Source organism: Antennarius striatus, chromosome 18, assembly GCF_040054535.1.
Source record: "Antennarius striatus isolate MH-2024 chromosome 18, ASM4005453v1, whole genome shotgun sequence".
Classification (NCBI taxonomy): domain Eukaryota; kingdom Metazoa; phylum Chordata; class Actinopteri; order Lophiiformes; family Antennariidae; genus Antennarius; species Antennarius striatus.
Window position 1 is genome coordinate 15087814 of NC_090793.1, and position 27182 is coordinate 15114995.

At 38.8% G+C, this 27182-nt stretch overlaps 1 protein-coding gene across 5 annotated transcripts; it reads right to left on the reverse strand.

Annotated features, from left to right (window-relative positions):
• LOC137612859 (rho GTPase-activating protein 29-like) lies at nucleotides 1–26936 on the reverse strand. Of its 5 annotated transcripts, none has more exons than XM_068341607.1 (22): nucleotides 26778–26936; nucleotides 25675–26034; nucleotides 13591–13734; nucleotides 11280–11376; nucleotides 10990–11062; nucleotides 10698–10758; nucleotides 9955–10104; nucleotides 9164–9228; nucleotides 8949–9059; nucleotides 8405–8485; nucleotides 7894–8061; nucleotides 7588–7725; nucleotides 6857–7044; nucleotides 5728–5897; nucleotides 5307–5441; nucleotides 4900–4998; nucleotides 4450–4613; nucleotides 3979–4167; nucleotides 3669–3806; nucleotides 3143–3375; nucleotides 2355–2652; nucleotides 1–1785 (listed from the first exon to the last, which is right to left on the reverse strand). In XM_068341607.1, exons 2-22 carry the CDS (start codon nucleotides 25970–25972, stop codon nucleotides 643–645), a joined length of 4143 nt encoding a protein of 1380 aa, XP_068197708.1. In that variant the 5' UTR covers nucleotides 25973–26034; nucleotides 26778–26936; the 3' UTR covers nucleotides 1–642. The 5 variants fall into 5 exon arrangements, with proteins under 5 accessions (XP_068197708.1, XP_068197709.1, XP_068197712.1 ...); XM_068341608.1 differs by lacking the exon at nucleotides 26778–26936 and adding an exon at nucleotides 26675–26768; XM_068341611.1 differs by lacking the exons at nucleotides 13591–13734; nucleotides 25675–26034; nucleotides 26778–26936 and adding an exon at nucleotides 12144–13264 and having other exon boundaries at nucleotides 11241–11376.
• Nucleotides 26937–27182: the final 246 nt, after the last annotated feature.

Sequence of the window (27182 nt, forward strand, 5' to 3'; positions counted from 1 at the left end):
TAAAAAAAGAGTAACTACATTTTAATTAGCATCAAATACTGTTGCCTGTCATTTTTCTTCCTTACAGTCACAATAATGTGATGGGACAAAATTACTAAATGCATATAAAAATGTAAACAGATACATATGGTTTACATAATGAGAAAAATATGTACCAACCACAAAGGTAAAATGTAAAAACATTTAAAATTGAAACCGTCATGTTAAAATGACTATCAGCTGGGTTTTGTTTTGGTGGAACACAAAACAAAATCAAATTTTAACATAAAAGGCAACATTGGAACCAGCATTAAGTGCATTGCGTGATTACAATAAAACATTTTGTAATGAATCAAACCATACTGTTCAGTTCAAAAAAGGAGGTTTATAATCATGATTAGTGGTTGGAAAACTTTGTTTGACAATAAAATAGATAATGAATGTATCTGATATTTAAAAAATGTAAACATTCAATAATAGCATCACACAAGCTGTTGCTTTTTTGACTATTTGTGAGGCATTTTGACACAAACATGTAAAATACAATATATTAGTACTTTGAACACTTCCATGGTGTATAATTAAGCTCTCAGCATACATGATAGAAACTGTTTTCCCAGCACCAGAATGATACATTGATATTTACAGATGATTGTTTTGGTGTCAGACAAAATGAGCCTCTCTGTGTTCGAGCTCCTGCAGTCTGCGAGGTAGCAGTCTTTGGTTAGCAGGTTTAGTCTCACGGGGGCTGAGGTCTTCTGGACTGCTAGGGGGAGGTGACTGGGGGGGTGAAAGAGTAGATGAGGTCGAGGCCCCAGGGTCAATGGCACTGTCAATGGAATCCTGTGTCTGGAGTCGTGTCGGTGGGAGGTTTGTGAGAGCAGGAGGTGGCAGGCCTACCTCTGCAGGTTTGGTGGGGGTGGGTATTGAAGCAGCGGTAGTGGTGGGAACAGAAGAGCAATGTGGAAGTGTCCTCGCTCTGCTGTTCATGGAAGCAGGGGGCTTGTAGAAAGTTCCAGGGGGAGGCTGCAAAGTTCTTGGTGCTCTGAGCATAAGAGGAAAATGTGGTGAACTTCTGCACCCACTTACTGAATCAGCTGTTTCACTGTCCTGTTGAGATGTCCCCGCTGGTTTAACTGACGCTGTATGGGGGTTGTTCGAAAACATGGCGCTCACACTCGTGGTAGCAGCTGCAGAGGAGGTGGTTATTGCTGGGCTAAAGGTAATCAATGATGTTCCTTTCACAGGTTGTACTGCAGAGCTGGCAGATGGCATGTTGGCCACAATCATAGCAGTCCTGGGCGTAACATCATAATGCTTGTATTTCCTGTCCCATGTTCTCCTCTGCATTGCTTGTGTGTCAATGAAAGGAGTGATGTAGTATGTGCTGACCCTAGACGAGCCACTTTGACCGGCTTTTTCTGTTTCTGGCATTTCTTCTATAGTTTCAGAAACAGGGTCTCGATCCGTAGAGCTGATGTGAACATCAGCAGCAGTGTGACAGTTATTCCTCTCGCTGATCTGTGCTGGGGTGGGCAGATGTTCTAGTGGCATGCTGATCGGTCGAGACACATGCCTGGCGCGCTGCGTTCGGAGCTGGATCTTTGAAGGTGGGATGCTGACGCCCGGACGACTGAAAGGAAATCCTGACCTCTGGGCCTCTCCTCCACTTGACGTTTGCGCTCTGTTAAATCCGTCCACTGGTGACATCTTTGTTCTGTCTGTTCCTGGCTGGACCTCCTGAACCTCATTAAGAATGTGTGAGGATGGGATCACAGACGAGTATCTTTTGTACACTTTAGCACTCTGCAAAGACATTACCAATTAAATTACAATCTGTGCATCCATGTAAAAATGACCAATTACTTTGTAATCACACATATCTAACATAATTAACATAACTGCTAAAACAGAACTCCACCATCATTTCGCAAATCTATAAATCAGAGTCAGAAAGAACCAAGAACAAAGATCAATAGCTATTACTCTTTATAGTCCTTTTAATTGATCTCTGCTCTAATTTTTTAACTATTAGTGAGGCAGCTTTCTTTGAACTAACAACAAGTTTTTATTTTATGTGTTTCATTTACACAGTAGAGCTTTCAAAGACTTTGGCACCTAAAAAGTTAGTTCCTGAGTTACTTCCCCTTAATTCTACGAATCAGATGGTGACCTAAAGCATAAGTAACTATTTAAAACATAAGATTATATAATAAATGCTTAGTCAAAACTTTAATCACTATAAAATTAAAGGAAATGCAACAACAATAGAAAAGCACCACTGTTGTAATTTAAGTGTTGATCCCATCTTCCAGGTTGTTGCCTCCACTGCAAACCCAGTGCATCCCAGTCACACCCTTGAAATCCCTCCTCACCTCTTTGATGTCTGTCAGGGAGGCAGAGTGTCGGCTGAGTCGCTGCAGCTTCTCTTGGGGGGTGAGTCTCGGCGATGCTTGGCCGGTGGTGATGTCAGAGCCAGACAAAAGTGACACATCAAAGATTATCTGGAAGTGGCGAATTAGGAGCTCCACCATCAGGGCCTGGTACGGGTAATCCACCAGGGAGGAGAGGGACACCTCTGCATCTGTCTGCCGTGGCTTCATGAGTGTGGGGCCAAAGATGATGCCGAGGTTACTTGCGGTCATCTTGTTTTCTTCTGCCTGCTCAATAACTCTGTCGACGAAAACAACATTAAAGATCTGTCATTCTGAAAAGTCATCTCAAAGACTGTTGAAGTATTTGATTCATAAATCGGCTCAGAATCAAACATCTGACATTTTCTCACGTTAAAATTGCCAAATCTGTTGTTAACTTCCATGTCAACATGGGAAGATTTTTACTGATCAAACCTCAGTGGCAGCCGTTTGTGAAATCTGTTACAAACTGCTAACAGTAGTAACCACTTCTCTTTTCTATGATGGTATAACCGCTTCTGTAAAAATCATCAGTAAATAAAGAAATGTGCAGAATTTTAGTTCAAAAATGTGGAAGCTGGTGTCACATGGTCTTATTTACAGACATTTGTGTCTCTTGTCATTATTCCTCTATGATAAAGGGAAATATCTGTTTCCCTTTTTGTCCAATGAGGAAGTTTGTGCATCAGTATATTTATAGAAAGACAAGAATCCTTATAATTGACAATTCCTGGGTGACTGGGTCTTACCTGTTTAAATGTGCCATAAGGAAGCGCAGAGTCCTGTAGTTGGCTGTAGGCAGCTGGTGGAGAAAGTCTCTGATCTTGAGAAGGACTCTGTTTAGCTGGATGCTCTTCCCTCCTCTTTCTCCTGTCTGGGAGCCCAGAGGCTGGTCGGCCTCCTCCACAATCACACTCTGGCACTCTTTGGACAGGCCAATCAAGTTGTTGTAATATCGATACAGGATCAATGGCTCTGGTAACTGGATGCAGAGTGGAAACAGGAGTGTTTTACACAATGAAAAATGTATCAATCTACCAACTCATAGAGGCTGAAAAAAGTTTATATATGAATGCATTTATGTGTATTAATTTTTAGCTATTTTAAAACGCTACAAAACTACACTGCATAATATAACCCACAAAGCCCTGTTAAAATAAAACCTATCATAGTAAAATAATTTATTTGTCCAGTACTACAAAAAATATACAGTAATATTATGTTTAATCAAAGGTTTCCTACTAATTTACAACTGTTTGAATATTGTAGAACTACCTGTCTGAGAAAGAGCTTGAGGACATTGCTGATGTCATGAGGTGAGAGATCAGACAACTCAACCAAGTCCTTCCCATTTTCAAAAGCCTGACAAAGCTTCTCAACACGAGATTTGGCTCCATTAACGCGATAAATTCCCTGTGGGGGAAAAACAGAGTACAGGTACAATTTAATATTATGTACATAACCCAAACTTTGGCATTTCAGGCAGTTAAAAATATTTCCAGGTTATGGTATAGGTCAAAAACATTCTTCAATCTAATATATCAATTGATATTAATGAATCTCAAGTGTTAAAATCTAGATTTACCTTGATGTTGAGGGCTCGGTTTTCAATCTCAGACGTGCATTTCTTGAGAATAAAAGGGATACCATCTGGACTGTTCTTTGCTGCTTGGGCAAAGTCGATGCCAAACAGCTGCAGTCTGCCTTGCAACTTTTTATGCCCACACTGGATAGCTAGAGTTTCTAGACACTTTTTATGACAAGACAGTGAGCACTGTCAAAGGAAAACAGACAGAGCTCATTAAAAAAAACACTTGGTCAATTGAATGAACCTGAAATTTTACAGTTCTTTTTCAAATATAACAACAGATCCAAAATGTTTTTGGCACTTATTGTTGCAGGTTCGTAAAAATGTTTAATATTAGAATGCAAATCTGCAGCCTTCACTTAACATTCACCTCTTACATTTATGATACATCAAGACACACCTTAACAGTCTTTGTGAAATACTACCATCCGTAGATCCTAATAAAATATATGTAAAGCAGATATTTACCTCCTCACACTCGGCTCCATGGAACACCACCAGACTATCACATTCTCTACACTTCGACGGAGCTCGGAGTTTTCTCAGCTTATGGGTTTGAGCAGCTTTGGACATCTGAGCATTTCGAAAGGGACCAGGAGAACTGGCCGTCTCTGTCACCATTTCTGCAAGATCTGAAAATCAGAACTGCTGGTTAGCGAACATGACAACCACCGAAATACAGTTCCACCAGGCGTAAAAGAATTTCATGTACAGTAAACAAACCCTCCCAAAGCAGAGACCATAAAAACACTTTATAAAAGATGATCAGTACTGTCCCTCACTTCTTCTTTTCTCTTTCACATAACTGAATATATTGACTGGATGGCAGTTACAAGCCCAAAACTGATACCATGCCTTTGGCTCGGATGAGGAACATACTCATAAAGACGGCGCATACATTGTATGCATGTGCCTTACCATTGTCTGAGGGTGAGGGAGGCTCTCTCTCATCCAGGTCATCAGCAGAAGACATGGTCCCAGTGGATGGGGTCCTCGGCAGTCGTCTTTTGAAATCACCTGTACACATGTAGAAAAGTCCTGAATTTCTACACACTCTTTAAGGGCTAATGATAAAAATGCAGTCACTATAGTCCGGAGCCAGGTACAATATACTGGGGCAAAAATGAGAACAGCTAAAGTGTACATATATAGTTGAATATTTTATAGCTTCGTACAATGTGTGTACAACTATAGAGGTAAGTGCACAAATACAAGAATAGGGTTAGGGTCTATGAGTTAGTTAAACTCAAAAAAAAAAAAAAAAAACTACAATCAAACTACAGCAACACCTTTTCCATGAATAAAAATATACGGAATCCTCTTACCTGGACTGGCAGTGGGAGAGTCCATGGACCTTGACTCACTGCTGCCTCCTGCACTTTCAGAATCACTGCACATCCCACCATGGCTCCCCTGACTACCAGAGGCCCAAGTTCTCAGGGTGGTCTGGCCTCTCAATACTGCAAAAAAAACACACAGGCTACCAGTCACAAACATAAACAAAAACAGTATGTGATAGATATGCTTTTAGTGATATTCTGTCAAAATCAGTCAATTTTAAAAGAGGGAAAATGTCTACTGATGAAGACACGAGAAAGTCCCTAAAATGTTCATGTAACTATAAAAAGGTACATTTTCATGCTGATCTGACAAACCAGCTTTGACTGTCCAACAAATGGGATATTTTCCACTGTCTACAGCTTGTGACCATCCTCAAATCACATTAGTAACTGAGTGAGTGGGCACCTTGTATGTCTGAGCTGCTGCTGGACCTCTGCTCACTGATAATTGCAGGCTGGTGTAGGGGACTGTCCACTTCGTCTCCACTCAGAATGTCACAAGAAGCAATGGATGCCTGCGACAGGTTGCCGTGGGAGGAATGAGTGCTGCCTACTGACCTTTTGTTAAACACATACCTGTGGACACAAATCCAGCAATTAAGGTTATGTAACATACATTAATCAGTATGAAAAATTTGCATTGTCCAAAAGCTCATTATTACTATATCACAGATCTGTGAAGACAGTAAATGAACGCCAGAGACTCCACTAAAAATTAAAGTATGACTTTCATTTTTCGATCTATTTTGGTAAACCACACCAAGCAGGCATAAAAAAGCATGACCAATTGGATAATTTTAACTTAATTGTCTTGTAATAGATTAAATGCTTCAATCTATAAATGGCTAGCTGAGATGCACTGTAGAACACCAAAGTATTTTGAACATAACAGATGTTGTAATTGTAATTATGCTAAAAATGCTGTTTGAACAGTACAGTTCAAATTTGCCCCAAAGCTTGGGGCTATTTTTAGTCAGTGTCAACTACTGTGACTCAAATACTATACTATACTGTATATACCATATACTATATTACTATAGCTATTGGCATTGCAATAACATTACTAACCTTATTAACACAGTAAATAGAATGTGAAGTTGTTCAGCAGAGCTAATTTTTCAAGAAGTGGTGCATTTAGAGAAAGCTGATTCTGACACTGCTTTAACAATCAAGATAAAGTCTTATGGACAGCCAAACTCTCACGCTCAGAATCTCTCCTGCTGCCTTCAGCTTGCACCACAGATATTTCCTGAGGAAGGGCAACAAATTCAACAAGCATTCTGTCTCTCTGTCTCTCACTTCCTTCCACTCTGACTCACTGTTACCTTTGCTTTAAGAACTTCTAAAATGAGCTTCAAGATATTCAGAAGCACTTTCCAGTAAAACTGAATATTCAGATGGGCTCATTTAACAAAGGTTTTAACTCATTCTACTCCCAAGTGAAAAAAATCAGATGGAAAAAGTGTTCAACGAATGCTAACAAAGCTAATAACGTCATTGCTGAGTGCAGAGTTGCTTTCCACAATTTCTGGTACCTGGTATTGTCAGAGGAGATGGAGTCTGAATGCACACGCTCCTTAGGCAGGTTTCTGGGCAGCCTTCGGACAAATTCGGCGTAGCATTCACCTGGTTCATATAACTTGGCACTCTCACTCAGGGCCTGGTAGTGAGATGGTAGTGACACAGTCTGTGCCTGCTGCATTTGAAACCAGTTCACTGTCACCTATAGGAAGATTTTAAAAAATATATAATTAGGGAGACAGTGAATAAAAATAATTGGTTGAATGAGAAACTGACCGAGCATCAAACTCAAAGATCAATAAATCACAGATCATAGAAAAATTGCATTTGACATTAAGACTTAATATTTCATAATTGATTATAATTATAAATAAAGAACAAATTTTATCACAATTACTATCATAAGTATTAATGGTGTCGTGCACGGAGTTTCCCCTGTCTCATGCCCTCAGTCGGCTGGGATATACTCCAGTTCCCTGCAACCCATCACAGCGGATGAAGCGATTGACAATGAATGAATGAATTATATAAATATATCAACTAAAGATTTTAGTGATTGTAGTTGTTTAGTAACTCTGTATTGAAAAATTTTTGAAACAAATTTTCTGGCTTTTGGTTTTAAATATCGGTGGTTAGGCTATGTCTTTCTGATTCACTGTACACAAGCAATTTTTCTATTTAGAAACAATGCCATTAGATTATCCATGAATTGTTTTGTTAGCTGACTGCTGTGTCTTCTACTCACAGCCTTGAGTGTGAGGTCGCACTGGAAGATGATCTCTCGGATCTGAGTGAGAATGGTGGTCTTGGCATTGACCAGATCCATCCTCCTGACACCTGCATCAGCCACACAGCTCTGGTACTGGTCCTGGGCCTCCTCTGCCTGTCCAGAAAAAAGGTATGTGTCGTTAAAACGCTAAGTACAAAGATAATGCAAAAATCCAACTGTGATACATTGCTCAGAGACAACCTAGGAACTACGAAAGACAGAAAGTTCACTGGTGTGAAAACTCCATCTAATATTTCTCATTTTGTCTTTTATTCTACCTACCCTCAGTAGCGCCTCCTCCTTCAGTCTCCTTTTCTTCTCTAACTGCTTGTTGCCAATATTAGGCTGCTCCTCCTGGGAGCGGTAGCTAGACGAGTGGGCTTTGTGGTACTCCTCTCTCCTCTGTGCCTTCAGTACTCGTGCTTTACGCAAGGTTGCATCTGCCTCTTGCTGCCAGAATCAAACAAATATCCACAATATGTAAAATATGTGCAAATTTTTATTTTTATTTACAAACCTTTATGGATTATACAGACTTAAAATTTATAGTGAAATATAGAGAATGAGTAGAATCTACAGAAATAGCTGAACAAGATGATGCAAATTTAAAGTTGGGTTTGTGCTTTTGACAATGTAATTAACATTCCCCAGACTGAATAACGCCACTGTAGCATCTGCTGTGGAATGCTGCCTTGCCTGTAATACACTAAGAGATGAGCAGCAACGCTATAGGTGTATGACTTATAGACTATAGGTCTATAAGTTATTATCTAAAAAGGAGCTTGTTACATACCATTTTTTTTTGCTCCCTCTGCCACTTCTCCTTGATGTCTTTCCTTAACTTGTCCAATTCATTCTTACGGGCAAGGAGAGGCTGAGAAAATTCAACAATTAGAATGAAGTGAATAATTTCAACACATTTTTTATTCACAGGCTGACTTTCAAAAGCTTCACACTAGGAAGAATAAATAACAAGATTTAAGAATCATCAATGTTTGTTGACTAGGTGATTACAGGAAGGTTTTCTGTTTCGAAGATAAGACTGAAAATAGAATGAGAACAAGTAAAAAAAGATTGGGAAAATTAAAAAGTTACAGTTTTGAACAGTCAAGTAAAAACTACAAATTATTTTACAAAAAATACATAGTTATGCCCATTTCCCTCTAAAAAATTTTGATTTTATAACAGGCCATTCCAATCTTTTAGTTAATCCCTGAGAGCTTGAATTAATGCCTGTGTTTCCCGAGGCAGATCTGAATGCAACAATAGGGTCAGCGGTACTCCTGTGGTTTTTGAATGGTTGGATTAGCATATCAAGGACTTTTTGGCACTCTCACCTGTATGAATTTGTTTGTTTGAAGAGCCATTGCAGTTTGGATAAACAGCTGTCTGTATTCAATGTCATTCTTGAAAGTGGAAATGTAAGTATCACTAAAAGGCATGTAGTCCTTGGAGAAATGGAACAAAGAAATGAATATATGCATAAGAATTTTAAAGTTACTCATAAAAACATTAAACACAAAGCATTCAAATCAAATGTCTGTACTGATACCTGTTGACTGGCAAGTGCTTTCGCAGATTCAGCCATTTTAGCATAGTTTTTAGCATATTCAACATCTGAAAGAAAGGTATTCATAAGAAAAAATAATGGATTATCAATATCTGTCACACTGTTTTATTGTTTAATTATTCACATTTTTTGGTAAGAGCCTGTGTAGTATAGTTAGAATCATTTGCATGATGATGGCCCCAAGTAACTAGACTTCACACTCATGAACTTCATGCTAATAAGAAAATAATTTCAGTTCTTTCATTATTATATACGTAAAATTAATATATAACATGTATTATATGTATCTTTAATCATGGCATTGATCCTGAGATCTTTTATCCACTCCACAGCGGATGTCACTATGGAGCAAGCAGCCTGTAAATACCCGGTAAAGTATTAAACAGATTCTTTAATTATAATAACAATCCTAAGTGTAACGGAGTTATATAATGTGTGTAGGCGTAGAACGTCTCTGCATTGCGATGTTTGTATAAGGTATGAAGGAGTGTTGACTTTATTCCTGACAGACTGAGCTAAGTTGTCTTCTAGGCAGCTGAATTTCTACAATTAAACAGCTATTCATGCGTAACAAACTGGTCTGCCCTCTCCTGATCCCAATTAAATATCAAAAGGCAGACAACAACAGTTTAAGTCTGGGCCACAAGGATTTATATACAAAAATATATATCTTTGCACTGTTTAGATTTTTGCCATAACATTACATTTCAAAACTTATCAATCATTACATCTTTTCACATCTAATATTTAGAATCCAACTGGTGGAATCTCACCCATAGCCAGTCTTTTCTCCATCCAAGCCAGGAGGTCTTTAATATACTTGGACCATGCCTTGGCATAGAGCAGAGCAGACTCCACACCGCTCTCATTCTTCAGCAGCAACAAGTCAACTTCTTCCTCCCGTGACAAAACCAACTCTGGCCCTGAAGATTCAGCAAAGGAGATGGACATATAAAGCATAATGGATTAAAATATGTGGTATTAACAACAGGCAATAGATTGATATGTCTCACATGTGCTATTCCAAGGGATGCTTTGAGAAGTAAAAGAAAGAAAAAAAAAGATGTTCAGGATAAAGTTTCTTGAGTATGAGTATACTAAGGTGTCTTTTAAAATAGTCCAACAGCATTATTTCCTTTTTACTAGTTAAACTGTGATGCACCTCTCACAGCTGCCCACATCGTATTTAGCAAAAATCCCATATGTTTCCCATCTCACATCCAAATACTCCTTAACTGGCAAGGAATGTCAGATATTTGAACAGTGAAGCGAAAAATGCAGCTAGGACAAAAAACCCAGCAGAAATAACAGGGGTGGAGGTAAATGTTTAAGGCGGTTCCACCTCAGAAATTCAAGACTCCAAAAATCTAAATCACTCAGCTAACATGCAGTCTGACTCTCCAGGATGCCCTGGGCTACAGCGCTACCATTAAAGGACTTTTAAAGCTGAAATTACATTTCAGAATTTACTTCTGACATGTGCTCAGAAGAAATTGTAATTATGTAAATAACTTACCCACTAGGTCATTTTTCTCCAAAACATACTCCTCGGGATCCACAGAGAGATTGTCAAAAGACTGTAAAAAGGTATTTTGAGACTATAAGGAGGAGATTGCAGACATACAATCAAAGAAATCCCAAGCAGCTAGTTTTTAACACGCCAATTAAGAACAAAAAGCACGTCTTTGAGGCTTTTTAAAGACATAGTAAAATAGTAGCTTAAATACAACCTTGTGAATGCTGGCAAGTCTAAAAATTAAGCTTTTGAAAAACAACATAGGACTAAAAGGTGGGAGGTGGCGTCTCACCCTGCTTTTCCTTATCTGGGGGGTCCCCAACCCTGAGCTGCTGTCCACATCTCCCATAAGGAAGTCAGAAACTCTGTGGGTTAGATACGTGTCAAAACTACAAAGTAATGCAGTCACAACTGTGATCATTCAATATAAAGAGGATTAGTAAAAACAAGGTGCAGCATACTTTTGTTTAATTGGACAGAATGGTAAAGTTTTAACATTGACTCAACATAGCTTTTCTCCTGTAATGTAAAATGAATAAATACCTAGTGGTGATCAAAGGGTTAAAAACACAGTGGACTCACACATTGCCAAACGTGAATGCCAGAGTGTCTATAGATGTATATATTTCTCCAAACACAGCTTTTGCGTTTTCCGGGTTCACTTCCTTGAAATTAATTCCTGTGGAGAGAAATAAAACAAATTCAGCAAAACTAAAATTATGTTACAAAACGGCTTACCTCCACTGGATCATTCAACGATAGTTTACACAATGAGGTCTGAATGCGGCTTGGTGGTGAGGTTGTAACAACTATAGCACCACATATAAACATAGAACAGTATTGTATCTAAGTGAAATAATAGCTCAGTTTAATTATGTAATTATATTTCAAATCATTTCTCAGCTTAGTAAGAGCAATGAGGTGATATTTTCTTGGATGACAGAGACAGAAAAACCCTGAGTGATTACACCGTCACATTTCCTAAAGAAATGCTGTGCAAACAGCTTAAAACCAAAATGGTACGAACACAAGCAGGCACAGGAAATAGAATGTACAGTCCCACAATGTTCCTACCAATTCAGAAAAAGCTTTCTGCTACAAACTTCAAGGAATATTTAAAAAAGCCAATTTACCTCCAGTATTCAAATGTCCGTATAATGTCAATCCCATTGGCGACCTTATATTATAATTTTATACAGATGAGGCAATGAAACACGCATGTATTTTGCAATCCACGTCAAAAGACATCGAGTTCGGCAAATCCTCTATGAGTTTGCGAATGGATCTTTCCTTTTCAGGAAACAGTTTACTCAGCAAGAAAGACATTTTCAGAAAGATACAGGCAGTGAAATCCGTCAAAGCTGAGTACTTCCTGTCTACCCGCAACAGGAAATACTCACACAGCTTGAGTTCTGCGACATGTAACACAATCATGACCACACTTACCTTTTTTTCTGCGCAGCTTGGCATTGTCTAGTTCATGTTGTCCATAGTATCCCAACAATGTGAGTCCAAAAAAAAAAGCTCTAGATGGCTGCTGAGTTCTTGCTTTCTAGTTTTTGTGCTTCCATTTTCTCTTCAAGACATACATTTCAATCCATGCCATTTGTGGTGGAGTATTTGTACATTTACAGCCTATGATAGAGATGAGGATACCCCACATTGTAGGGAGACATTTGAGGACACTGAAAGACACGCAGGTTTGTAACCCTCCCTGCCTCAAAGCTCTCTGGCCATGAATGCTAGTGCACAACTCTGCACTGACTTCTTCCTCAGGACATCCTGTGGGTTGATTCCAGGACTCTGCCCCCTTGTCTCGAGTGAAATATGGAAAGTGCATCATTCACGTACTGGGACCATTGTTTTCTAATGGCATGACCATAACTGGTACAATTACACTCTGAAAAACCCCTCTGATGAGCAAAAAGAATGTCCAATCATTTTCTGATGAGCTTGAGGAGCCAAAACTTTATCTTCCAGTGTGGTACATCTAATCTATGGTTGGTATGTCAGCATAGAGACAGCAAAATGCTTTTGACATTCTCAGAAGAGAAGGAGGTATGCTGATTCTTGCTCAGAAGGCACAGATGAACAAATCCCACCTCCTCCACAAGACCATCAATGAGAGACCACAGTGCAAGTGCCTCAGATTCTCGTGCCCATTTGCCACACATCCCAATGAAAACCTCACCAGCTGACAACACCAGAGCTTCCTGGGTAAAGCCAAGATGGCCGGAACAGTGGGGAGCAGCAGAACCATCCAGACCCCACTACTACATTGAGGACCTCACAGATGTCCCTGGTGAGCACCTTCCCCAGAAGCAGTGGATAACCCTCAACCACCTGATACGTGTAGGACATTTTAGAGAATCTATACAGCAGTGGGGCTTTTCGAACAGCGCCCACTGTGAATGTAGAGACCGCAAGACTGTTGATCACGTCTTGACTAGCTGCCCTAAATACCGGCCACCAAATTGCAACTTGGGCCTAAAGAACCTGGACGATGAGACGCTGAAATGGTTTGATATAACAGAGCTGAGGATCTGTAGACATACGCAAGACGAAGAAGATAGGGCAGATGTCTACGTTCACAGATGTCAAAGATTTCTACATTCAGTGAAAGTATCACATGCATTCCCAGCAGAATAAACGTGAATCAAGATTGGTATGTTTGGATCGATTAATGAAGTAGCGAATGAATCTGTTGCTGAAATAATCAAAACCTGTAATTATAAAGACCTTTAAAAAAAAAATCTCCAAGCCAACACTGTAAACTATTTCCATACCTTTATGTGAACTATTATGCTGAACCATTAATGCAGCAACAACAACACATTGGTTCCATGTCCTGATATTTAAATATTGTGTTACATACTAGCACATAATCACTGACCTTTGACCTTGGCAATGACTGTTCCAGCAGCTCCAAGAATGTCCACAGAATTAAGAGTCTGGTGCTTTCCAATGACAGCCTTGAGCACACGGAGTAACTCTGCTAAACGTTCCTGCACCCCCTTCTGGAGACCATCCAAGTTCTCTGAAAAAATAAATAGAGGCAGAAGTAGGTTCACAAAGACGTCATTAAATCCATGGTCAAACTACCATGCGCAGTTTACAATCCTATATACTCATCTGTTATTCGGAGTCATCACTAAAACAACATACTATGAGTCAGTTTAGAAAGACCAATACATTTGTGGCATTCTTTGTCTCATGCTTCACGATGACCACTACAGTGCTGTTACCTTTTGCATCATTCATACAAATTCCCTCAGGTCAAATAATATAGTGTGTACTGCTTAATCTCCAGATGTAGCAGTACACACTGCATGACTGAGGTTGAATTGCTTAAGCTGTGCAACATAAAACTATGATCATGAAATTTATTTTTAGTTTCCTTCAGGCAGACAGTAACACAGATCTCTATCAAAGCAAGCAGATAATAACATTCCCAGACAGGTGAAGCTGTTGAATACAGAACTGGCGGCATTTTTATTTTTTGAAGTCACAGGTGAAACATATTCAAACTTGTTTTTGCATAAAATGTTGGCAAACTTTATGCATAGTTCAAATTATCTGCATATCGTTACAACCACATTCATCTTAAGTAAGGTGAAAAAAGTAGTAAAAGAAAAAAAAGTGTGCTTCCAAAGGCAAACAAAATGACACCCGTGATTGCTAGCACACTTTTTATTACATAGTTGGCACACTGGAGCCAAACCTTCTGTTACCAATGAGATTTAAGATGATACTTCAGGAGGAAAGAATGTACAAAATGCATTCAGATCACATCTGTCTCCTTACTTAACCAACTGCATCATATCTGTCTTCCTGAAATGAAAGGCGTTTTTTCATTGACATAGGCTAAGGAAAGTTTATTCATCTATCTGACCATGGATGCTCTTCTTCTGAACTATTTACGAATCATCAATTAAAGGTTCTACGGTATTCCAGCATCACTCTAAAATCTACTTCATTTACAGACATTTAATCTCTTTGGGTAAAAGAAAAAAACCAAAAGAAAAATGTAACAAATAACTTTTTTTTTTTTTTAACAACAGGAGAAGACTGTTTCCTATTGCTTAAAAACAATAATGCCACCCGTTTTTCATCAAGGCCACCAAATTCTGCATTCATTGGAATGTTCAAAGAAATAATTTCTTCTTTGACTCAAATCTCACAGATTCAATGGACTGCTGTAAACAATCCTTGTCCTTATTTTACAAAGAACTGAGGTCCATGAAACTCAACATACACATTATAATCCCCTCCCAGTACTGGCAATAAGTTTTCATTAAGGATACACCACCCTGTCCTTCCCGCGGTACACTGGCGTCGTGCCCGGAGTGTCCCCCGCCTCACGTCCTATGCTGCCGAGATAGGCTCCGGCTCCCCGTGACCCGCTGCGGCTGATACAGCGGTGGTAATCTGAAGTTGACTGACTGACCCTGTCCTTCTAACTTGAGATCATCTGAATATTAATGGTTAGTCAATGGAAGTTGAAGATTTTATTGTCAAAGACATGAATTATTTTCAAGTTGACATACAAGAATTTCCCTGGTGCACACCTTTGAGATTTTCCTGGATCAAGCGCTGATTTGAATTCATGCCAGTAATTTTGTTAATACCATCTATTTCCTCTGGAAAAAGATTACACTTGTCTTGTTAAATTCAGACTTTCAGTTTTATGTGGATCACAATTACTGGTGTGGAACTTTTTCTAAACTTAGCCCTTACCTACAGTGGAGCTTTCTTTTGGCCTATCACACACAAGTGAAGGGTGTCATCATTTAATCCACAACATTGACAGCTGACACTTTTTGTGTCAGGTGTCAACGTCAGAGTGGACGGAGATCATTCATACTCAAGTGGATATACTCTTTTTTAGTCGTGAGTAAAAATGCATTTTAAATATCTGTGTTTGTGTAGCAAGGTCCTAAGGTTGAGTTCTTACAGAAGCAGTTGGTAGAAAACCACCATTTACTTCACTGAAAGTACTTCACTGAATAGTTTGAATTCTCGGACGGTTTGAAATAAGTTATATAACAAAAGAAGTAAACCAAATGGAAGAAAGAAGAACTTAAAAATGGATCATGGTGGCTGGGCAAACTTAAGATCTCCTCCATGCTGTCATAGTAGGGTAAATACTTTTGGGGAACGTCACCACTGGTACGGCAACTGTAGCTCCCAGGACAGGAAGATCCTGAATAGGGTCGCCTGACGTACTGAGTGCATCACCTGCACAGCACTGCCCTTACTCCAGAATGTCTACACCAGACATTGTAGGACCAGGGTGAATCGGATCCTCAGAGACACACACCACACCTCCTACTATAGAGGATTTTATTCCATCAGGTCAAACGGATACCAAACTCCCACTAAGATATATCTTTATATTTATATTGGCATTTACATTCTATTTTAACTTATTTTATCTATTCTTTTTCCCTATTTTATCGTTTTATCCTATGCACAGTACTGTCATTTTCATATTTGCATTTCACTGCTGCTCATGTATGTGACAAGTAATCAGTCTTGAGTCTTGGTAGCACACAGGAATAAGAAATGAAGTATTTGATAATGATACAGTAAGATGACGAAATCAAAAGTCAAAAGCAAAACTATGAATGTGCACAACATCGTCAGAAAAAGTGGTGCTTTGACAAACAAGAGGGAAGAACTTTTTAAGAAAGAAAAGCCCATGCAGATATAAATATTGTTATAAATACATATTTTCAGTCTACTGTCAAAATTTCAAAATGAAACCAAAATGGATTAAAAGAAGCACACAATGTAACAAAAATTCAACCTTATTGTTTACTGTCACAATGGCAGTTGACAAAAATGGTAAACCACACAGTGTTAGAATAGTAGCAATGAAATTAACAAATGGATAGCAACAAACAATTTAATCTTATACTCTTTAATTTAATGATACAAAGCCTCACAACAAGCTTTAGAGCAGAAATCTTGTCCATGATACTGAAAGCAGAGTTGCAATGTGGGTCAAAAACACATCCTGCATTAGCTGAAATTACTTCTTTGGACGTCCCAAAAGTACCGGGAAATAGTGGTGGATAAAATCCTGCCTGTTTTCCTGAAAGGAGTTATACTTCTTCTCTAATTAGGCTGCTTAGACAATTGTTAATCTTTCACCTACAACTCCAGATTAATACGTGTACATGTACAACACAAGCTCACCTTTATCTAGTTAATGAGGTATTGATTAACACCTGAACCAAGCCTTGTTTAACAAGCAAAAGCATAAAAACTACTGCTGTGGTCATCAATATGCTCTTGCAATGGCCCAGCTCAATGGCAAAACAGTACTAATGGTAGCTCAAAAGAAATTGGTATAAAAAATAATTACTGACCGTGCCAAAAGAGTTGAAAAAGAAACATTTTGAGTGAGGAAAAGATGTATTCATTTGTGGATTTATCTGGCAGAGAGATACATTTATTATCAGTTTGCTTCAATCCTTAAAATTTCTTAGACAGTGATTCATAAGAACAAGGTCAAGCTGCAGGCATTGGGGACAACAAAGTTATAGGCTGGCAGAGGGCGAAAATGACTCTCCACTGACTGGGATGACTGCCAACTCATTCAAATGTCACTCAGGAACCGTAGGATGACATCAAGTGACCTACAAAAATAATGGCGAATGGAAGCTGGGGTGAAATGCATGGCAAAACAGGCTCCTAGGGCCAGGGGCAGTCGTGTAAAGCTAGAAAAAAGCCCTTCATCAAGGAGAAACAAAGAGAGCAAGGATGAGGTTTGCAAAAGACCATAAGAATTGGACCATAGAGGACTGGAGAAGGGCAATCTTCGCTGATAAGTCAAATTCTCAGCTTTGCTTACATCTTGCCATCTAATGGTTAGACAAAGTCTTGCAGACCAGCAAACCACAGTTTCTCCTTCTGCTGTTCCTTCTAGCAGATGCGCCGTGATTGTTTGGGCACCATGATTGGTTGGGCGCTTGATTAACAGGTAGTGGGTGGAGTTAAAATGTGACAGTGTGAGGTTTTCAAGTGAGCTTATTCAAATATATAGGTGGGGAGATATAGGTTAATTGGCTGTTCCAAATTGCCCGTAGGAGTGTGTGTGTGTGTGTGTGTGCGTGGTTGTATGTCTCTGTGTAGCTCCGCAGTGCACTGGCTTTGCGCCTGGAGTTTGCCCCGCCTCACTCCATATGACAGCTGGGATAGGTTCCAGCTCCCCTGGAACGCATTACCTGCGAGGAATGAGGGCGCACTGTACATGTGTGTATGTGTGTGTTTACAAATAAAAAACTGAAAAGTAGGATGTGCAAATGTGAGACCAAATGACACATAGGTGAACTCTCTTTGTCACTGTTGTCATTTAGGTCAACATTGGATCATTCAGAAGTCATCAGTGAACTTCTGGAGTCGTTTGGCTGAGCTGAGAGGCCAATAGTTTTTGCACATCCTACTTTCAAATGTTGAATAAATTTGGTTCCACTTCACAATTGTGTCTCACATGTTGTTGATTCATGAAAAATATTTTCAGTTAGTTATTTTTAAGTTTGAAGCCTGAAATGTGGCAAAATGTCAAAATGTTCTTGTGGGAGGCTAATACTTTCGCAAGGCACTGTATGTGTGTGTGTGTGTGTGTGTGTGTGTGTGTGTGTGTGTGTGTGTGTGTGTGTGTGTGTGTGTGTGTGTGTGTGTGTGTGTGTAGGTGTGTGTACAGTGCACACTTGTTCTTTGCGGTTCATGTGTTCCAGGAACAACTAGCAATTAAGAAATCCACGATCAAGCGACAAACTATTTATTTTATTATTTACGGTAATTTAAACGTTTATGAACCCTCCCCGTACAGATATTACACCACCTTCTATCTGTATTACCTTGTCCCACACTGATAGACTGATTAAAGCACTTTTGTGTCTAACAAAAGTCCGAGACTGACGGAATGAAGCGCACTTCCAGATGCCGTCAACCAATAGAATGCGCGTACAGTATCACGTGACAGCCGACCAAAAATCCGCAATGAGGTGAAGTCGCAAGCTTTGATGCGCGAATGCGCGAGGGCATACTGTATATTGTATACATATATACACACACACACACACACACACACACACACACATACTGTACACACACACATACTGTATATAAACACACATTCACATGCACACATGTGCGTGAAATACATTAATGTGTGGGGGTTTCTTCTTTGAAATGTATGAGAGCGTCTTTGCTCACTGCAGCCTGCAGACACAACTGCGAGAAGGCTGGTAAAATTCAGCGGTGAGCAGTTTTGTTATAACAATAGCATCAAACAACAGACGAAGGAGGACCCCCTGCAAAAGCCAACACATCTCAAGGCTGTGTGATCATTCTTTACAAGCTGCTGATCCAGCCGAACTTCACGCTCGTCTGCTTCATATGTTCTCTTCATCTCAAAATTTCCCTACCTCTTAGGGCGATGTTGATTTGCAACTTTGAGAGTTTACATAACAATGTCAAGTAATACAAAAAAAAATACTGGGTCAATTCTCCAAACCACTGTGTTTAACAGAGCTCATTGTTTGTCTGCTACAGACAATGACCAATCCAATCCATCTCTTCAGGTGGGCTGTAAGAGGTTATAGCCTCCATTCTCCCCCTGATAACAACAGCAATCAAACAGCCTGTCTGGACATGCGATGTGCTCCACATGAAACAGGCCTCAACACCTCTAGTGACACAGACCTACTTGGAAAACAGCCGCAGGGATTTAATAAAAGGACAGGGAAGCAATGTTTCTCCTGCAGCATCCCTCCACCTCCTTGCATCTTGAAGGGAGGGTGACAGACTTGCATTTGCAGACACAGATGGTTTTCAGGTTTACTTTTGGATGTACAGTATATACATCTACCTCATTCCAGAGTGGTGATACACATACTCCATGACTCAGTCATTAGCCAAAAGGATCCCCCCAAAACACGAAAAAACAAACAAACCTGTAGTCATAAACCTGCACAGGCATTATAACACAAGTCTTACCAATCAAAAGACACAAGGCCAGATAAAAAAGGAAGACTCCATCTAGGCCTCTACTTCCATTGTTGTGCACCCTCAGATAAGCAACAGGTGGAACTGTTTGGCCAGGATTCTCCAAACACTGATTTCTCCACCCTGTCCAAACAAACACAGCGATTGTGGGTGCCTCTCAATCTTTACCATGTCTTTCCCTTGTTTAGAGACAGAACAGACCCTGAACATCATCCAGACAGTAAACAGTAGGCACTCCATAAACAGCTGCCTACTTTACTGGTGAACTACTCTCAAGTCTCTCGGCCTCACAGTCGGGCTGCATGTCCAACACACAGGGAAGTGAGACAAAGCAGAAAGGTAGAACAGGAACTAAAAGCTTGTGCACAATGACTCAAAACAATGTTTTCTGACCATTAAGAAACTTAACATTATACTACATTATTTTGTTTGAGCTTCACATGTTTGTATGACCTTAATATGGATAGAGCAAATTATTTCCTTCCTGTGCTTTATTTAATCATTTAGCACACTTTACTAAATAACGAGTCCATTAATTCCACAATTCATCATTATGTGTTGATGCAAAGGTAGCATTAAAATATGTTTTCAAAGATTGACCAAAAGGTCAAAAATATTAAATTTACTATTAAATATAAACAACAGAATCTATATAATATTTCACATTTTTGCCTGAAAAGTTACTCAGATGTTTAAAGAGAAGAGTACTTTAGTCACTTAAGGGTGTAACACTACCAAGAGCAAAATTTGTTATTATTTGTTCCACTAATAACTAAATATTGTATTTGCATTCCAGGATGACTTCAGTTTCGCAAGTTGGCCATGGATGGTTTTGGGAACTGTAATATCAAAAATGAAAAAAAGATTTGTATAAGATGTGCAAAAAGGAATTTATTGAATCAGCCATTATATTTTAGTTTAGCCTCCTAATTCAAAGCTAAGTTAGCATGACATTGACTGTTTCTGGTTTTCGACAGAAAACAGTCTCACCAGCATTGGCCCCCTTTACAAGAAGGCCCGATCCAAAGCTGTAAATTTAAGCAGTCTGCTCTAGTGCCAGCAGTGACATCTCCTGCTAGCAGGAACTCCACTGACCAATCTACCTCTCGCCACGACCAATCTTGTACACAAACATCCAGCACCCATAACCATAAATCCCACCCCAGGAAACACTGAACCACAAGCTCACACAAAAACATCCTTCAGCATCATGGGGGAAATTTACTGCCTGACAAATTTCTTTTTTCTTATTCCTGAGAGCAGCAGGTCATTAAACCAGTGGCTTTTCTCTCGATTTCGGGCACCAGCCTCAAGTCGACACTTCAGTTGGCACAGAGGCACTTGTATGAGAACAGGAGAGATTTGTAGTAGCTGTTACCCGATATGTCTTTTAGAGTTATGTGAGCGTAGAGGCCAGTAAACTGGGTAATAATCTTTTGAAAATGTTTTTTTTTTAAAGTGTCAATTTATTTTATGAATTAAGTTCAAGGATTTGATCATTTGATTAGATGAATCACACAAATTAAAATTTTTATTACTGTATACTGCAACTCAAATATAAAAAAGGGACACAGAGTAGATCTATAACTACCAAATATCTGATCATATACAGCTCCAAAAGAATAGTTATGGCCTGGGGAGGAGAGCCATAGAACAATGTGGTTTGACTGGTGTACAGACAGATCTTATCAGTATCATTATTGAAACAACAACTCAAAAAAGCAAGTTTTCTTCAATGAAAGGGCTTTTTAACTACAGTAACTAGATATGCTGCTATATTCTTCTCTGAGATGTAAATCTGTTTCAGTTCAGGAAAGATTTCTTATTTATTCTTACACTACAATTGATTTTTTTATACATCAGTCATTATCTCAACTGATAAATCAGCTGTTTTCTACAGCTGGTCATATCTATCCAATCGCACAGCAACACACCTTCAGAATTTCACCATAATAGTGCTGTATTCAAAAATCTGATTCTCAATGCACTGCTAGTTATTTAATGTCACCATTATGTGCACCTTCCTCCTCCACATAACTGTCCACTCTTCAGAGAATCACTGCCTTCTTTAGTTAATCAGCCCCAACAGAGTCATCAGCCGCCACCACCAGTGTCTGGTGTTTTGCTGTTAGTCAGAGAATCTAATTGTGGCTCCCTGATCACAATCTCTCTGAAGAGTCTAAATCCCCACAATGTTCTGACTGACTAATTATCACATCATCTGCTTGAGTAAATAATAATCGTTCCATCATTTACTTGTCAAGTCCGACTGAAATAATATGAGGAAATATATTTCACAATTTGAGAGAACTAAATAAGCACTAAACCTCATACTCCTAAACAATGCTGTGGCGTGTTTTGTATAGCCTGAGGTGGAACTATAAAACAGCTGGTGTGAAGTTAAAAGGTTTCAATTAGGAACACAGCCTCTCTTGAGCAAATAAGCCTCGGAGAAAGTCTGTTGTTGCACCTTAATGACAATTTTTCATTTTGTTCAGCCTAGTTAGGCTGTAACATATGTGTAACTTCTGTCAAACATTTATCAGCACTTAATCCTATTCTTTTATTTTCATAAAAACAATCCATTATTTGTGTAGTTTCATCAATATTTCTTAAATAAAAGGTTGCATATAGCTTTTTATATTACTGTATGGGCACCAAATAGCAAAACCATGGGAAATGAAAGAAAGTTGTTCTCAGTACATGAGCTTGAACAACTGCTGCATTTTATAAAAATCCATCCACGACGGTTTGGTAACACAGAGATTATAATTCACCAGAGACCAGTGAGTGAATAAATAAATAAATTGGTATATTCATTATGTTACAATGTAAAAATTAAGTTTGATTCCATAAAATAAATTCTATTCTCCACACTTAAATTAAAATGTCAAAGAAAGAACAGCTTTGGTCCCTTGTGGCCTCTAGTGTGTGCATTTTCTGACTACAAATCTAATGATAATTTTTAGACTTTTCTAAGTCAGTCTGCCTCACACCTACTAGTAGTCTATTGAGGGCACTAAAGCTACAAGTGAACATTTGTTCTAAAGGAATGTTGAGTATGCAGGAGAGTTGGGGGATGGGAGGGGGCCGGCAGTCTGGCTGTGTGTGGAGGACTCCTTTCTCATCCTGATTAAAACCATTAACCAAACTGTCTTCAGTGAAGTAATACAGACTCACTACCTTTTAGGAAGTAAAATATCTTGGACTTTTAAATGAATTCCAATTGTATTGCTACATTAGCCCTGACATTCGGTGAAACGAAGTAGTCTTGAACCAAAATTAATAAATGTTATGTTGATCATCACATAATTTAGAAACTTGGGATGAGTAAATTATTTAATTAGCTAGTGTAATGTACCACTAAGTGATTGTGTTTTGCAAGTCGATATCAAATTCAATTTGCTAAATCAAATTTTAGAACAAATTAAAACTAAGTGAAATGAATAAACAACCAAATTTAATTTTGAGTGTTATGCAGAGCTGAGTGCTTCGGGTTACATATTCAGTGGGTTCTAGAAACAAAATTAGAGCACAATTCAAAATGCTTTAAAAAGTACTGTGTGCCCATAAAAACATAGAATGAAAGAAGAAAAGTTTGCTTTTGCTTAATGATCAATGCAAGGACTCATGTTCTTGTTCATTTTAGAAAGTCAGATTGCACATCAAATATGACCAAACATTGAAGGACGTCTCTGCGCATGAAATCCTTCAGTAATAGAAGCACCTTATTAAAAATGCACCTGCTTGATAAAAGGACTTTGACCTATTATTAATGATCTTGTGACTGAGAGCTTGTGGGAGACAGCACAAATCCATTCTACAATCTGAACATGTGGAATTTATACGTGTTGAATTTTAGATGTCAACGTGGGGGCGTCTCTCTAATTCAGGCTCACAGCCCCTGACAGAACTCCCCTTTGTGGGATTGCAATAACCAAATATGCTGAGTGTACCTCCAGCTATAAACTGTTGGGTGCCCTCAACAGAAAACAAAACAAAACTGTTCTTTGCTAAACTACATATATGAAGGACTTATGAAAAAGAGACAAACTTGCTTTTACAATGGGAATACAATCTTACCACAACACAACTGTGTGCATGCCGTTCAGCAAAACAAAAAAAAGAGGTCTTGTTGTCTGATTCACACAGTACTCAAGTAACAGAACTTTGCAAATATGAAAAAATAACATAAGAGCTGGCATTTGTCTCGCCAACCTCCTCTTTTGTGGCCTTGATCCTGAAACTTACCTCAACCACATGGAGGCTTGTTACTGTCAGGATGCTCTAGTAATAATTTGTAGTAGAAAGTCGTAGAAAAATGAATACTGGCCAGTATCTATATTGTTCCACCAAACTGCTGTGTACCAAAGACAAAACTGAATAATTAAAACGAGCTATTAATCCAAGAGGAAAATGGTTAAAAACCGTCATGGGGTCAAATAGCATGATTTCACGTCGACATACAGTAACACAGCTATCGCCATCTGGGCCGCAAATATCACAAATACTTTTGTGATGGCTCAGAGCAACACAGCACGCTGCGAGCCAAGGCACTCACTCACAGAGGCCTCACTCCTCCAGCCATAGGAATGGCTAAACAACTCACTCCCTTTGCCAGACCTTCAGTTGAATCTCAGTGTGTGTGTGTGTGTGTGTGTGTGTGTGTGTGTGTGTGTGTGTGTGTGTGTATTCCGTCAGCTTTTAACAGAACGGAAGGAGTAGTGGTTTAAATTATGACAGTCTCACATTACTATTCCAGATCACAAAGGGAAATTCTTGTTGAACAACTCGAGTGATGTAGTCAAAAATATTGGAAGCAATGTTAAATTTTTCCAAATTAACAAATATATCAAACTATGTAATAATATCACTTTTACATTACATTTAAACCCTTGATTTTAATTTTCGTTTTATCATTATTTAAGGAATAAATTACAGTGTCAAACAACAAGAAGTGTGTTCCCATTAAGCCTTGTAAATACTGTAAAACCATTTGTTTAACTGTTTGTTTAATCAAAAAGGAATAAATCTAACTGAGATAGCAATGTGCATCTGCTGTACTCTTTTGGATTTGTGTGTAGTTCTAATATTAACAGTAATAACACTGCAATCGCTCCAGCATGTCAGGACTGAGATTGTTATCACATTATAAACTGACACTCCACAGGTGTTCTGTCTGTTCGTAGCGATAGCCAACTTCAGGTTTTGGTTATCTGTAATATCACAACTAGACAGAAACTCTTCCTGGACATTGAGTCCAAACAAGCAGACTATTAAAGACAAACAGACTGTTAATGTTACAAAGAAATATCTTCACTTTTAACATTATTTTAAAAAGCAGTAATTGCATTGATACATGGGTAACTAATTATTGTTTGAATCCATCTATCTCTATCTATCTATCTATCTATCTATCTATCTATCTATCTATCTATCTATCTATCTATCTATCTATCTATCTATCTATCTATCTATCTATCTAAGAACATAAAAAAAAAGTCAACTTGGCTTGCATATGGTTTGTTTGTTTTCAACTAACTTTAAACTAGTCTCGTTGACTTTTTTTGTTGTTGTTTTTTTCTTGACTTACCTCAGCCTGGATGACAGAACCTACACAGAGATATGTTTCAGTATGACAAAAAAAAGTACCATGCTTTGAATGCCTGTTTGTCAAACTGTCACCTGAATGCAGCACATCCCCACGACACGCATTAAAAAACCTTGTGGGATATCTTAAATTCCAGCAAAAGTAGAAGTGAACGTGAGGAAAGTGGCATTAAAAATGTGTCATTAGAAACAATTTTTTTTGACTATGACTCATAGAATACATGAAAAACGTAGTATGGTCTAAAAGTATTAAATTTCTCTCTGTAACTGTGTCATTTTATTTTCCCTTTAACTGACCTCCACATCTCCTGCACAAATATCTTCACATTCCAGCTCCTGCATAACTCACCTTTCCACTGGAAAGCCTCCTTGAGGTTGAGCAACACATCAGCAAACCACCGTACATCATTAACCAACTGCATAACATATTCTGGGTCCATGCCTGGTGCCCCCACCATGTGGGCCATTAGCCCCATGCTGCTCAATGGATTCGGAATCTTGGAGTTTCGGCCCATATGCCAGGTTTTGGTGGACCTGGCTGAGAGAGATCCTGAGTGTGACCTGGAGGTATGTCGTGGCAGACCCTGGGTGTGTTTAATCTCACCACCACCACCACTGCTGCTGCTGCTTCTGCTCTTCCGTATCATCCCAGCAGTCAGGAAGCACAGCAGCCCACCAGGCCCCTGAACTCAACAAGCTGCCCTGCTGCCTGGATGGGTAAAAAAAAGAGAGAGATGGGTAATGCATGATGGGTAATGTATGCATATGTTTTCCTTAAATTCATCAAATTTAGGATATTTAATGTTCCAGCTGAATTGTTGTACACTTATTATGGATGTGTAGTAACGTTAATGACGTCAGAGGAGCAAACTAAACATTAAAAAAAATCAAGTAAACAGAATAGTATTTGTCCTGTCTATAGCTGGCTATTCACCATGCATTAGTGTCATAGAAAGTACCTCAAGTATTTGACTGTAAGTTTAACGTGGAACTTAAAGCAAATATTTAACACATTATACTCATTTCTAGACTCCAAAAAAAGTAATTTAGGTTTCCAAATGTTTAATTAGTCTAATAAATTGACGTCACCTTTCTTTGTAACTTCTGACATTAGCTTTATGGTTGTATTTTGTGAGCAGCGCTTTGTGAATGACAACAGCTACTTATCGGTAAAATAACATTGATGATAACTATCAAAACACTCAAAAAAAAAACAAAAAAAACTTCAGACATAGCATCGTGAAAGAAGAATTCTCACTTAAAAGACAAACGACGTACAACCACAGAATGAAACTTCAGTGTTTCTTTCGGAATTGAAGGAGCATCGAATAATAGCCAATCTTTATAACCTTTACGTTTCTTTTTCCGGACAGGCTGATGTAGCGACTGGAACTGACGACTCCAACCACAAACTGCTTTGCTGGCACAATCAAAAACGCTATTTAATCTCACCTGTTCGGCAGTTTTCTGACATAATCGCCACGAGATCCAGATAAATCTTGGCTTAAACGAGTATGTAAAACCCCAAAAACATTTCCCCTTGGGTGAACAAACTCTAACAGCCGAAAGCGTCCGCTTAAAGTCACTGTACATCTAAAAGTAGTCTACAAACAGCAGTCTTCAAGTCATTCGTAAATTTACCAGTCTTTGTCACGTGACAGAGTTTACGCGCTGTGATTGGTCTGATCCTCACACTCCGAATGGCGATGAGTTGCCTTCAAGTGTTAGCGGACGCTTCGAACTCCATTAGTTTTATAGAAATTCACACTGGATATTTCAATTACTTTTCGTGAAATCCATGTCGAATTGATACAACAAATAATCGACCCTTGTTATTTTGGTTTACTCGCGCTCCTC

What these genes read in the sequence shown, in the direction of transcription:
- LOC137612859 (XM_068341607.1), bottom strand. Translation starts at nt 25,972, where the DNA reads ATGATACGGAAGAGCAGAAGCAGCAGCAGCAGTGGTGGTGGTGGTGAG. An exon ending in GGAGGCTTTCCAGTGGAAAG is followed by an intron (nt 13,735 to 25,674) that starts GTGAGTTATGCA and finishes TTATTTTTTCAG; the next exon opens with AGAACTTGGATGGTCTCCAG. An exon ending in CAGCAGCTCAGACATACAAG is followed by an intron (nt 5,442 to 5,727) that starts GTGCCCACTCAC and finishes TTTTTTTTGCAG; the next exon opens with TATTGAGAGGCCAGACCACC.